At 44.7% G+C, this 14,972-nt stretch overlaps 1 protein-coding gene across 1 annotated transcript; it reads left to right on the top strand.

Annotated features, from left to right (window-relative positions):
- Nucleotides 1-812: 812 nt before the first annotated feature.
- Nucleotides 813-10,815, top strand: LOC130483592 (amine sulfotransferase-like). Its single transcript, XM_056856390.1, has 6 exons — nucleotides 813-954; nucleotides 1,931-2,139; nucleotides 2,571-2,697; nucleotides 6,828-6,922; nucleotides 9,512-9,692; nucleotides 10,648-10,815. Exons 1-6 carry the CDS (start codon nucleotides 813-815, stop codon nucleotides 10,776-10,778), a joined length of 885 nt encoding a protein of 294 aa, XP_056712368.1. The 3' UTR covers nucleotides 10,779-10,815.
- Nucleotides 10,816-14,972: the final 4,157 nt, after the last annotated feature.

Here is a 14,972-nt window from a genome sequence, read left to right as displayed (position 1 = left end):
GACAATTCTACCAACTATTTTGTCAGATTGCACAGAGAAGCCATTGAAATTCATAAACATCAGCACAACTTTAACAGAAAATAAGAGAGATTAAGAATGAATAAGGCTTGACTTCCTGTCCTGAAAACAAAGACTACAGTCAACAATAGCCATGCAGATTAGCTTTGGATTTCACACATTAACAGATCACTTCAGGATACAATGGTTCCCTATTAACATACCATACCCTCATTAGCACATTATCTTGATACTTACAGGACAATGATTAGCACATTACTTTTGATACTTTTTGCAGGACAATGATTCAGCTCAAACCCAACCCCTTTCTGACTATATATTACTCTTCCTACACACTTGACCCTGAGAGACACTGTCCTTCAGTGTTACTCCTCTGAAGATGCCTGCCACAGCTGCTGGCGAAACGTCAGGAAAGAAAATACCAAGACCACGGTCACACAGCCCGGATAACCTACAAGAACCAAACTACATGAAACTGATTTGTATGTATAATAACATGCATCCTACCACTCCCCCAAACAAACTTTAAAGCATTTTGCCAGACAAGGGAGCCTGCCTAGAACTTAAATGGTTCTTCCTCCAACAGAAGAGTCCCTTAACTTGGAGAAAGGCTCTTGAGATGGAAGGATATTACTCATTCTTGAGTGCCTATGGTCTTATACAATAAACTTGACTTGACTTGAGCTACTCATTCTTGAGATGGAAGGATTTTACTCATTGAGATGGATATTACTTACTCTACTGTATCACAAGGAACTCTGAATTTTTGTGTTATTATGCCAGCAGTGTGAGCAATGCAGCCACCAAAGGACTACATTTTCAACCATAAAGGATTTAATTTCCAACCCGACCTGGTTACAGCAGAATATATAGATTCACTGGAAGACTTTGAAATCAGAGATAGTGATGTATTCCTAGTCACTTTTCCCAAATCAGGTAAGACTACAAATATTTTTTGTAAAGAATAACTTGACTTTTACTAGACTCCACTGAATATGTATTGTATATAATTTATTCAATGAGTCAGCATTTTGTAGGCATGGGAGATCTATGCAACATGAGAAGAAGTTGCTATATCTTTCCTTTACTGAATTTTATTTTACTTTATGAAAGGATCTATTACAACTATCTTGGTTTGACTGAGGGTAGGGTTAATCATATTCTCCACACCACACCTAAAACTGCTCCTTGGAGGTTCTATGTGCCCCATCTGGAGAAAATGTACAGGTTGTCAATATGTTATCAGTACGCTTCCCTTAATAGGGCTAACAGTAATAAGAAGAACCTTTTCAGCTTTGAAAAATAGGGATTGACCCCCTCTCCAACTAAATCAGGGAACCCCTAGCTATTTATTATTTTAAATTCTGTTAAAAATGGAAAAACTGGCTGAAATTAATTTCTATTCTTTCACACCTCTTGTTGAAAATCCTCTTTCCATGAAACCCTTGAGCTCCCATTGAACGGACACCTATATAACGACAGTTGTTGTTTAAGAGCGGTGGCTTAGAGCGGTGGAGTCTGATCTGGAGAACCGGGTTTGATTCCCCACTCCTCCACATGAGCTGCGGAGGCTAATCTGGTGAAGAACTGGATTTGTTTCCCCACTCCTACATACGAAGCCAGCTGGGTGACCTTGGGCTAGTCGCAGCTCTCTCAGCCTCACCTACCTCACAGGGTGTCTGTTGTGGGGAGGGGGAGGGAAGGTGATTGTAAGCCGGTTTGAGTCTCCCTTAAATGGTAGAGAAAGTCGGCATATAAAAACCAACTCTTCTTCTTCTTCGACTGTTTTTGACCCTCCTTTTATTTTTCTCATTGGGGCAGGGGCTAGTTTATTCTGTACTTTGTTTTACACTACCGAGTTCTATGTATATTTAGGATATTAAGTCAATAACAACATTATTCTCACTCTCAGGCACAGTATGGACTCAGAACATTTTGAGCCTGATCTATCATGAAGGTCATAGAGATGGAACTGAGGACACAGACCTAATGGACAGAGTCCCTTGGCTGGAGTACAACATCCGTAGTATGGATTACATCAGTCGCCCATCCCCTCGACTCTTTGCAGCCCATCTGCCCTACTATTTGGTACCTAAGGGGTTAAGAAACAAAAGAGCAAAGGTAAGGACAGTCACTTTTACAATGACATATGATCCAACGTCTTCCTCTAATTCTGTTTCCACTGACAATATTAGGCCTCTCGGGATATGTCTTTTTTCTGCAGTGAAAATGTATCATTGCAAATTGTGCTGGTCTCAGTACTGATCTAAGGTTTAACCCAACAGAGTACATTGGGTTTTATTTTAATTATCAGTGGCTCATGTAGGTTATCCGGGCTGGGTGACCGTGGTCTTGGTATTTTCTTTCCTGACGTTTCGCCTGCAGCTGTCCTTCAGTGTTACTCCTCTGAAGATGCCTGCCACAGCTGCTGGCGAAACGTCAGGAAAGAAAATACCACGACCACGGTCACACAGCCTGGATAACCTACATGAACCAATGAACTCTGACCGGGAAAGCCTTCGACAATATTTTAATTATCGGTATTGTTGCAGGTTATTTATGTAGCAAGAAACCCAAAGGATGTCTTGGTTTCCTATTACCATTTTACCAGAATGGCAGTAAAATTTGAAACAGCAGAAAACTTTGATGATTTCATGGAAAGGTTTTTAGCTGGTGAAGGTAAGGATTTTTTTTTATACAGCACCCCTTTCCTGCTTTGAGAGAAAAAAACCTCTTGAAACCATAGAACAAATTATTCCCAATGCCATTCTACATCCTATTGACTGCAGTGTATAAGGTCAGAACCATTTCCCACCAAAACCCAATTAAAACACAAACATAAATAAGTTGGATACCATTTATTTTGTATTATAATTTACCATCCAAATTAGAGCAAATATTTTTGCCCAATTCAAGTTGATAAAGCCTTTGGTCATATATATATATATATATATATATATATATATATATATATAGATAGATAGAGAGAGAGAGAGAGAGAGAGAGAGAGAGAGAGAGAGAGAGAGAGAGAGAGAGAGAGAGACCCCTTCTCTACTATGAATAGGGTTGCCACCTCTGGGTGGGGAAATTCCTGGAGATTTTGGGGGTGAAGCCTGGGGAGAGTGGGGTTTGGGGAGGGGAGTGACCTCTGCAGGGTACAATGCCATAGAGTCCTCCCTCCAAAGCAGCCATGTCCTCCAGGGGAACTGATCTCTATTGCCTGGAGATCAATTATAATTGCAGGAGTGCTCCAGGCCCCACCTGGAGGTTGGCAACCCTAACTATGAATGATCCATAGTGCAATCTCTTTATCACATCCCATGTGAGGATTGCCAGTGCTAACCCTTCCTGTTCACTGAAGCCTGAGCAACTTCCAAAGGCAATGAAAGATTTTTACTTGGTCACGAATTTATACCTCAGTCTAGATGTTCTCTGAGCAAGGCTGCCAAAGAAAGGACATTTTGGAGGACTTTCATTCATAGGGTCGCCATGAGTCGGAAGCGACTTGACGGCACTTAACACACACACTAGATGTTCTCTACAATTACAGATGGCCTAACGCCCACCTAGGACTTCCACACCTAGGGCAGCCTCCCCATCGACTTAGTGCTAAACTAGACACGATGGCAGCCATGGGCCCAACCCACGGTGCCATTTTAAAGGGAAATTTAGCCATTTTAAAATTGCCCCAAAGGCCTGTAAGGCGCGGTTCCGGCAGGCAATCATGGTTCCTCCCCATGGGCCCTTAAAGTGGTCAAACAGCTGAGGACGCGCTGTCTTGGAGCTTTACAAGCACCGAGGGAGGAAACAGACTGACCATTGTGGCTGTACCGCAGGCCTGAAATTTCATATAAAATGGCATTGATGGCCACAAGTTGACCCGTTGGCCGCCATCACGTCTAGTTTGGCCCTTAGTATATATAAAGTATATACACATGCCTTCTGCACTGAAGTGAATAGTGAAGCCCACACACACAAGAGCTTCATATGTCCACCAAGGGCGCACATGAACTACTTGATTAAAGAGAGCTTTAAATAAATAAGAAACACAAAATTTCCTATTTATATCATGTATTACTGAGTTAGTTTATATACAGTATAGCGATAGGTTGTTGTCACAGTGCAATCCTCAGCAGAGTTACACCCTGCTAAATCCATTGTGGGCTTTGAAGGAAGTAACTCTGCTTCGGATGGCACAGTTACTTTGGTATGAACCTGAGCCTATGGACTATAGTGAGGGTTGCCAGGTCCACCCCTCCATTGGCGGGAGGCTTTTAGAGGAGGGGCTGGGGTGATTATGCATGCAGCTGCACACAATGCAATCACGTCACTTCCGGGTTTACCCCCGGAAGCGCCGCATCACCGCAGCTGCTTTAGGTGGTGGCTGGAGATCTCTTGCTATTACAACTGATCTCCAGCCGATAGAGATCAGTTCACCTGGAGAAAATGGCCTCTTTGGCAATTGGACTTCATGGCATTGTAGTCCGCCCCAAAAACCTCCCACCGGTGGTGAAGAGGGACCTGGCAGCCCTAGTACTCAAACTCCCAGGGTTTGAGTGTTAAAGCAGCTGCAACGATGCAGCACTTCCGGGGGTAAACCCAGAAGTGACATGATCGTGTCACAAGCAGCAGTGCGCGTGTGTGATCCGCGCTCCGGAGAAACCCAGTGGATTGGCGGACAATTGCCCACCAAAACAACCCACCTGGCAACCCTAACTATGGTAGAATAAAAATTAAAAACCACTACCATGCTGGGACACGTCAGCATTTTTTAATTACCTTATTTAAAAAAAACAGCATAGATCTCCATTCTCGGTCTTTTGAAAATTAACATGTATGCATTTCTCATAGTCTTCTAATAAGAAATCAAATTAAAATTACGTAAATTAAAGGAAATAGAAATGGACAATTTTAAAGGCTATGTAGAATCTTCTAGTGTGATCTGGGAGGGTATTATTGCTTCATCCCAATTAGAAGGGATTTCTTAGTTAATTGATTAGGACCTAAGCTGGAGAGTTTACCCAATTAGAGTTTCTAATTCAAAAGACCCTCCGGACAGGGCAGCTAAACAGGACTACAAAAGCTGAAGTGATGGCACTGCCACCTGTCCCTTTACTACCCAGCCAGCCAAAGACCGAGCATCACGTCTCTAACCCTCCTGGGACTAAACACAAGCAAGTCACTATTGCAAGGTAGGACTCTTACAAAGAGAGTGTCAGAAAACAGTTAATCTGCTAGGCACAGCCATTAAAGACCTAAGTACTGGATTCAGATTGAAGCCTCTTGAATTCAAAGAGACCACAAAATATAATTAAAGTGATTTATTAAACAATAAAAGAGCAGTGAGTAGGGAGGACAAAATAAAGCTAAGACTATCTAAGCACACTTACAAACATTGATTCAATTATCTAGACGCTACCAAAAGGCTGAGTCTTTCCAGGTCCCAAAGTCCAAGACAAGGTTTCCAGCCAGTAAGATCCACCAGGAGCAAAACTAGTCACAAGACTGGAAGTGTAAGCCATCAGCCATGACTAGAAGCCAACATCAGGACCAAGTGGGAAGCAAGGACAAAACTAGAATGAAAGATTTTAGCGATATGCCCAATGACGTGCTGCCTTGATCACAGTCCCGTTAGGCAAGTGATTTCACTTGACCAACCTGTTGCTGACCAGGTGACTTACCAATCAGAAGTTTGCCAATTAAGCATGATGCTCTGCAGCTGTACCAGGCCCAGTTAATAAGCCTCCTCTCCCACCCATGGTCTCAGGCATTAACCAGTTGGAATGTTCCCTCCCAGCTCTGGTGGCCTTGAAGATTGTTATGCGCCAGGTTAGGGTTGCCAACCTCCAGATATGACTGGAGAGCTCCCTAGGGTTGCCAGCTGCGGGTTGGGAAATAACTGGAGATTTGGGGGATGGAGCCTGAGAAGGGCAGAGTTTGGGGAGGGAATACATTGCCATGGAGCCCAATAGAGTCTAATTGCCATTGGAGATCAGTTTACCTGGAGAAAATGAAGGCTTTGGAAGGTGGACTCTACGGCATTATACCCCATTGAAGTCCCTCCCCTCCCCAAACCCTATCCTCAGCTTCTACTCCTAAAATCTCCAGGTATTTCCCAACCTGGAGCTGGCAACTCTACTCTGGATTGATCTGCACCTGGGTTTCTCTCCTCTCCCTTATCTAAGTCTTTGAAGCTACCATCAGCTTTCTGAGTTTCAAATGAGAAAAAACTCCATCTTTTCTTGGCCTCAGCCTGAGCCATTGTCTGAATAGAACAAGAAACTGCTTTAAGGGACCAGTTTCTTGACATACAATACTATTTTTAAAGTACCAAGCTAAAACATTTCTGCTGCTAAATGTTTTATGTTATTTCATGGAAAGGTTTGGTTTTTTTATAGTCTGGGGTTTTTTATGATTTGTTAATTGTAATGATTTTATCATATTTCTTTTTTGTGAGAGGCCTCAAGCAGCTCTCTTGAAAGACAGAATATACAGTTTCTAAATTATTAAATAAAAAATGCTCCTCACCCAAGAAAGCAGGTCTTTGTTTGTATGGGGTGCACCTTAGATACCCTTTCTATGGGGTAAGTTTCCCATCTAAGAATAGCATGTATGTATACATGAATGTATGTATGTATGCATGAAGATGTGGCAACCCATAAAATGCAACAAGGGGAACTGAGGTATAATGATTCCACGACCAAGGTAAAACTGGAACTGAAATTTGTCTTCTCACACAACTGTATAACACCAGCTCTCATTTATACCTGCTTGATTTTTAATACCAAAATACATTTGTTTCCTATTAGTTCTAGCTAGTTCATGGCTAGACCACGTCGAAGGCTGGTATGCTCACAAGGGTGACTTCAATATTCTCTTCCTTACCTATGAAGAAATGAAGAAGGTAAGACTATTAACTCTGAAAATAAAGAACCAGAAAAAGCACCTGACATAGACTAGGTATCTTCATCCATGATGTTCAGACACTTTCAGAATGGACAAGGGGAGTGATAATACACGTTTCAGAATGAACAATACACTGTGATAAAAAAACGCACTAACAATTGTTTACACCACACAAGATTAAACAAGTAACAGGCATAAAACATCTGCAGGAATTACAAAATTGGAGAAAAGGTAAATAGCAAACAATTAACAAAAATATTGACAGTAGTAAGGAAATATATACATTAATAGGAAAATATTTGCAAGAGTGGGAACAGGACACTGGATGTAATCCCGTTTCGACAGTCTTCATCAGCCAAAGTTGGTTCTTAATATACACCTTGAAATTTTCTCTCCAAAGTCAAATAACCTGACCTGAAGAAAAAACTAAGAAGTAAGGAAGGAGCTCTACCAGTCAAAACCATTTCTAAAGGCAGGAGCACCTAAAAACAATACATACCACAAATAATTAAATAATGCAACAATTGCAAAATAATTTTTTTTTAGTCAAAATTAAGTAGTGCAAACATACTCACAAATTTAGTAAAGTCTAACACTTATCATGCTGGTAAATGCTCTCTACCTGTAGTGTTACCCAAATTAGATTGTCTTCCCTTTTGATTGGGTGAGTTAGCTGGTAGATAGGTAGGTAAGTACAGATTTATTGTATATAGTGAAAGGCCATTACAATCAAGTAGACACAATCAGGGTGAGTTAGCTGGGAAGACTATATTTTGCAAGAGAAAGGGGTAACCAGGACCTTTTACCCTTTGTATACAGAGGTCAAATCCCAGTGCAAAACCCCTAATAAAGAGATTGTTTTAAGAATTGTTTTTTATTGTAAAAATAACCTTTTAAACTCACACATACAGCAAAACATTTCCATGAAGCCGTGTGATAAAGAAGAGAGATGTATATTGAATACAAATATATATCCCTAATACTCTTTAACAAGAAAATGCATAAGGCCATTGATGTTTTAAACAAAACAATATATACTAAATGTTATAATGAATTATAATGCAAAACAAAGACTTGTATGCTGATATCATCAAAAGATTGTATACAACATTAATACAGCATTGTATATCTAATACAAAATTGCAGGGTGTCTTTAATTATGACCCAGTAATATAATTGAAAAGGACATACCGTATATACCCGTGTATAAGCCGACCCGCGTATAAGCCGAGGTGCCTAATTTCTCCCCAAAAATGGGGAAAAATTAGGCACCCGCGTATAAGCCGAGGGTCGGCTTATAACCCCTCCCCCCCCGCAGACTTACCTTCTGGGCTCCTGGCGGTGGGAAGCGGCGGATCCGGTGGGGGTGGCCTTCCTGCAGCTGCAGGAGGCCCCCCCCAGGCCGCTCCTGGCGGCGGGAAGTGGTGCGGCCCGGCGGGGGCGGCCGAGCGCCCTCCCCGCGGCCGCAGAGGGCCTCTAGAGGCCCTTCCCGGCCGGGAGAAGGCAACGGGGGCGGCCGAGCGCCCTCCCCGCAGCCGCAGGGAGGCTTTGAAGGCCCCTCCCGGCCGGGAGAAGGTGGCGGGGGCGGCCGAGCGCCCTCCCCGCGGCCGCAGGGAGGCTCTGGAAGCCTCTCCCGGCCGGGAGAAGGCGGCGGGGGCGGCCGAGCGCCCTCCCCGCGGCCGCAGAGGGCCTCTAGAGGCCTCTCCCGGCCGGGAGAAGGCGGCGGGGGCGGCCGAGCGTCCTCCCCGCGGCCGCAGAGGGCCTCTAGAGGCCTCTCCCGGCCGGGAGAAGGCGGCGGGGGCGGCCGAGCGTCCTCCCCGCGGCCGCAGAGGGCCTCTAGAGGCCTCTCCCGGCCGGGAGAAGGCGGCGGGGGCGGCCGAGCGCCCTCCCCGCGGCCGCAGAGGGCCTCTAGAGGCCTCTCCCGGCCGGGAGAAGGCGGCGGGGGCGGCCGAGCGTCCTCCCCGCGGCCGCAGAGGGCCTCTAGAGGCCTCTCCCGGCCAAGAGAAGGCGGCGGGGGCGGCCGAGCGCCCTCCCCGCGGCCGCAGGGAGGCTTTGAAGGCCCCTCCCGGCCGGGAAAAGGCGGCGGAGGCGGCTGAGCGCCCTCCCTGCAGCCGCAGGGAGGCTCTGGAAGCCTCTCCCGGCAGAGAAAAGATGGCGGGGGCGGCCGAGCGCCCTCCCCGCGGCTGCAGAGGGCCTCTAGAGGCCCTTCCCAGCCGGGAGAAGGCGGCGGGGGCGGCCGAGCGCCCTCCCCGCGGCCGCAGGGAGGCTCTGGAAGCCTCTCCCGGCAGAGAAAAGATGGCGGCGGTAAGTTCCCCCCTCCCTCCTCCCTCCCCCCTCTACCGTATTGACCCGCGTATAAGCCGAGGCTGGCTTTTTCAGCCGTTTTTTTGGGCTGAAAAACTCGGCTTATACGCGAGTATATACGGTACCAGATAACACATGTTAAATCCAGAGCCATATTTAGCCCATATGGCATGTAAGTTGTGTGTGAATCCTCTTATTATTCTCATGCCTGATTCTTTTAGTTACTGGGTCCTTGATGTTTTCAGTTGCGGATGGTCTGACACCAAACCATGTCCCATTTCAGGACCTGAGAAATTCTGTATTGAAAATATGCACCTTCCTAGGAAAGAAGCTGACTGAGGACGAGTTGCAGGCTGTTGTGGATAAGGCTACATTTGATAAAATGAGAGTGGATCCCAGAGCAAACTATGAACACATGCCAGCTGATATCCTAGACCAAGACAAAGGACGCTTTCTTCGCAAAGGTACATCACTGGGGCCTCAAATCTGACTCATGCCCAGTAGTCAGAGAATCATAGTATGTCAGTACATTAAATTCAAAGAGCCCCATAGAGTGGCTCATATAACATAGCAATGATTATGGGCTCCTCTATTAAATGCAGCAAGATTTGAGATTATTTCCCCCCTCTTAATCCCATCAACCCAATTAAATCAGAAATCCCAAGAGCTGCCCTGAGGTATATCTGTAGATGCAAGCTCCCTGTTTCTCTGCTCAGTAGGATGCTCCACGGCCAGCTGCTTCAGGACCCATTGCCTTGAGTGGAGAAATCACGAGAAGAGGCTTTCGGGTTCTGATTCATCTTGGGAGAAATAAAGGCACGCACGCACGCACACACACACACATTTAAATACAGGGCATCGGGCAAGAACACAAATAAGCCATAGTAGCCAGCTCTCAGAGACCTTGAATTGCAATAGTTCCTCTTTTCAGTCTCTTCTACTGGTTCCACTGCAGAATACAGCTGTCCATCACAAGTGCTTCTCTGCAGCACTGCTATCTCGTGCCACGCTGTCTCCAGCTGCCAATGCAGACCCTTGTGTGGACAGATACTGCCCCTGCCCTACTGCTGCCACTGCCTCCTCACGACATCTGGGCAAATGCACCTGCTGCAGTCTTTGTCCCAGAATCAGTGTCTCTTGGTCCTCATCCTTGATGCTCCAGCAGCAGATCAGTCATAGGATTGAGCCTCTAAACTTTACATAAATGAAATATTCTTCCTCTAGCAACACTTGTCGCTTACTGTGCAATCCTACAGTTACACCCTTCTGAACCCATTGAAGTCAAAGGGCTTAGTAAGATGTAATTCTGTTTAGGATGAGACTGTTGGAATTTAATTTCCATCATAATAAAATACAAAAGTTACTCGTTTGTCTGACCACTTTCACAGCAATGTCTCTCTCTCTCTCTTCTTGTACTAGGTACTATTGGGGACTGGAAAAACATAATGACTGTAGCACAGAGTGAAAGGTTTGACAGTGTTTTTAAGGAAAGGTTGCAAAATCTGCCCCTCAAGTTTTGCTGGGATATCAATGAAGACCTTCCATCTTGAAAGTTGGAAAAAATGTTCTGTGTATACATATAATCCATATCTGGGGAAAATAAAAAATTGCAACCCCCTATTAGTAAATTTTTGCATGATATAATAGCCTCCACATTCTGAATCATGAAGGAAAATGTTATGTAAGTTATGTATGTAAGGTGACTCCATTAATCATTACACAGTTGATGTTCCAGGAAAACATATTGACATAATGAAGTCACAGCAACTGAAGATATAGCAGCCATTATGTTGAGTGTAAAATACCAATGAATGCAACTTTTGAGAAGTGATTTCTCTCACACCAAACGTCTTTTGCTCCAAGCGTTACCATACATATCTTAATCAGTAAGAGCGTGTAAAGGGTTGAAAAAAATGTCCCTGTTGTTATGGAGGAACTTTTGCCTGCCAGATATAGACGGAATCCCTGTCCAAATCAACACCACGCACTAAGACATGGTTTAGTCAATCTACAGACGATAATCCCCCAGCACTACAAGCTATTGTTACAGATAATTTTTTGCAAGTGATTGTAAGAAAACAGAAGACAGATTATCTATAGATAAATCACGATGGGTAGCTGTGTTAGTCTGTCAATTGCAGCAGAAAAAAAGCAAGAGTCCATTAGCACGAAAGCGCAAACCCTGCCAGAAATTTTGTTAGTCTCTGGGGAGTTACTGGACTTTTGCTCTTTTCTACTGCTATCTACAGATGAATTATCGTTCCATACTCCTCAGTAAATTGGAAATGAGGTTTTAACATAGCGGAGAAAAAATCTTACAGTAAATACACAGGAGACTTCATCAGCCTGTTTATTTAATCCAAAACCACAGCCACCCCATATTCTTCTGCGATATGCAGCTGCAAAAGCTATGACTTCAGAGCATCCACTCTGTCGTTGGGAAGGAGGGGGCATCTCTGTTGGCCTAGGTCCCACTTGGTGCCCGCTGCCCTCCACCACCACACCAGTGGTCTGTTTGCCATCTTTTTTTAAAAATGACTAGCTGGTGGTATCATGTTAGAAGGCTTTAGTGATATCAACCACCTTTTAAAAAAAAGGCAAACAAAAAACCCCAAAAAGCCAGCAAAGAGCCTGCTGAAATTGCTGGTGGGAAGGGTTACCAGGGGGAAAAAAACATGTGGGTGGGGAGAAATATGCACCTTCCCATCCACACCCCGACAAAACCCTCTTTAAGTAGTGTACTAAGGCAGGTTCAGAAAACAACAGAGAAAATCTCAGGAGCCAGATGCACGACAAAGTCACGCAGAAACTCCAGAAAAAAGCTCAGTGGGTTGGGATGCAAGTTGTGGCAATAAATCTGTATGGAAGCAACCTAGATCTATCACTAGCTATTAGCTATGATAGCTGAACGGGAGCCTCTGGTTGTCAGTTGCAGGGGAGCAAGCAGCAGGTGAGAGCCGTTGTCTGCAGGTCCTGCACACTGGCTTTCCTCTTGCATCTGACTGGCCACTGTTGGAAACTGGATACTAATCCAACTATTGGCCTGATCCAACATGGGTTCTCCTTTCTAGCCCAGTATTCATCGATTTCTGAAGCAGATGATAAAACACTGTAAATTGCTAATTCTGAGAAGGATTTTTTTTAGCAAACCTGATTACCGTATATACTCGGGTATAAGCCGACCCGAGTATAAGCCGACCCCCCAAATTTGAGGCCAGAAAAGGGAATTTCTTATTGACCCGCGTATAAGCCGAGGGGCAATAAGAAATTTCCTTTACCCGCAATGCTGCGCTCTAAAATGGCGGCCGCCATTTTCGAGCGCAGGGCCCCTGCCCCAGGTCGCCCTCCCGCCGCCTCCCAGGCCCTCCCGACCCACCCCGACCCCACTGCCATCCAAGGGGGGGGAGGGGGAAAAGCCCCTGAACCCACTACTTACCTGGAGAGGCGGTGAAGCGGCGGCGGCGCGTCCTTCCTGGGCCGGCAGGAGGCCCCACCAGGCCGCTGCCAGCCGGAGGAAGGCGCCCAGGCGCGTGGGCGGTAGTGGTGCGACGGGCAGGGGCCTCCCATGGCCCCTCCCGGCGGGGAAAATGCGGCGGGGGCCGGGGAGGGCCGGGGCAGCCTTCCTGCGGCTGCAGAGAGGCTGCCCAGGGCCCCTCCCGGCGGGAGAAAATGGCGGCGGGGGCCGGGGGGGCCAGGGCAGCTTCCCTGCGGCTGCAGAGAGGCTGCCCAGGGCCCCTCCCGGCGGGAGAAAATGGCGGCGGGGGCCGGGGGGGCCAGGGCAGCTTCCCTGCGGCTGCAGAGAGGCTGCCCAGGGCCCCTCCCGGCGGGAGAAAATGGCGGCGGGGGCCGGGGGGGCCAGGGCAGCTTCCCTGCGGCTGCAGAGAGGCTGCCCAGGGCCCCTCCCGGCGGGAGAAAATGGCGGCGGGGGCCGGGAGGGCCAGGGCAGCTTCCCTGCGGCTGCAGAGAGGCTGCCCAGGGCCCCTCCCGGCGGGAGAAAATGACGGCGGGGGCCGGGGGGGCCAGGGCAGCTTCCCTGCGGCTGCAGAGAGGCTGCCCAGGGCCCCTCCCGGCGGGAGAAAATGGCGGTGGCTCGGCGGCGGCGGTAAGTTCCCCCCTCCCTCCTTCCCCCTTCTACCGTATTGACCCGTGTATAAGCCGAGGCCGGCTTTTTCAGCTCTTTTTTTGGGCTGAAAAACTCGGCTTATACACGAGTATATACGGTACATGTACTGTTTACTAGCTCAGGCCTATAGAAGACATCATCCAAGGACTAAACATATTTTGAGAAAATCTTGGCAAGTTTTGAAAGGCCTGGGAAAACTAGCTTTTTAATTTCCTTGTTTTTCAAGACAGATTTTTAAAAGCTTGACATATTACATCCAAATATTATTTATTAAAATTTGCTACCCTATAGAATATTGTTTACTGCCTGTCAGAAACATTACCTGAGAATACAGGGATAGTCCAGAAGATGCACATGCTTTGGGTGAAATCATTTTAAGGTTAAAGCTTATGCTGATGATTTAGTTTGTTTTTTGACTAATCCTATTAGTCAAATTGATAATTGGAACAAAACGGTTGAGGTTTATGAAAAACTTGCAGGTTTTAAAATAAATAAAAATAAAACTAAAATATTGGTTAAAAATATGACACTTTTGCAGCAGCAAGAATTATCAAAAATGACAGGCTTCTCTATTGAACATAAAATAAAGTATTTGGGTATTTGGTTAACTTCAAACAACCTTAATTTATTTAAAAACAATTATATTAAGTTATGGCAACAAATTGTTATAGATTTAAAAAATTGGGAAAAAATACCCCTATCATTATGGGGTAGAATTTCGGTAATTAAAATGATGGTATTACCTAAAATGCTTTTTTTTGTTTCAAAACTTACCAATTATAAAAGAGGCTCAAATATTTAAAATTTGGAAAAAAGATATTTTAAATTTTTTATGGGGCAATGAAAGACAAAAAATAGCATATAATGATTTAATTGAACTAAAAGAAACAGGAGGTTTGGGGTTACCAGATTTGAGAATGTATTATGAGGCATCTTATTTTGTTTGGTTAAAGACCTGGATTTTGTTAGAAAATCCCAAAATATTGGAAACAGAAGGTTTTAATTTACGTTTTGGATGGCATGCATATTTGTGGTATGATAAGGAAAAGGTAAACAAAGATTTTAATATTCACATTATTAGATTTGGTTTATTTCAAATTTGGAAAAAATATAAAAGGTTTTTGGAAAATAAAACTCCGGGATGGATTAATCCAGTAGAAGCATTTATGAAGAGAGGGATACAATTAAATTTAGATATGGATGTATATAGAGAAATTATAGATTGTAAGGAAGGAGATTGGGTTTTAAGAAGTAGAGAAGAACTTAATATTAAAGACTGGTTTATGTATTATAAATTAAAAGATATATTTAACAAAGATAAGCAAGTTGGATTTAATAAAAAAAATCCAAACTAGAAAATATAATAATAAAGGGAAATAAAGGATTGATAGGAAGGATATATAGATTATTAATTGAAGTAAATTTAGAACAAGAAAGAATTAAACCAGTAATAGTGAAATGGATGACGGAGTTAGGATATAATATTGATTTGGAAACATGGGAAAACTTATGGAAGAAAGAATTCAAATTTACAGTAACCGATGAAATTAGAGAGAACTTATATAAAATGTTTTATAGATGGTATATAACTCCCGTGATGATAAGCAAAATGAAAAAAGGA

The sequence above is a fragment of the Euleptes europaea genome, chromosome 10 (genome assembly GCF_029931775.1).
Source record: "Euleptes europaea isolate rEulEur1 chromosome 10, rEulEur1.hap1, whole genome shotgun sequence".
NCBI lineage: Eukaryota > Metazoa > Chordata > Lepidosauria > Squamata > Sphaerodactylidae > Euleptes > Euleptes europaea.
The sequence above is the reverse complement of the archived record's forward strand: the minus strand, read 5'-3'. Positions and strand labels throughout refer to the sequence as shown.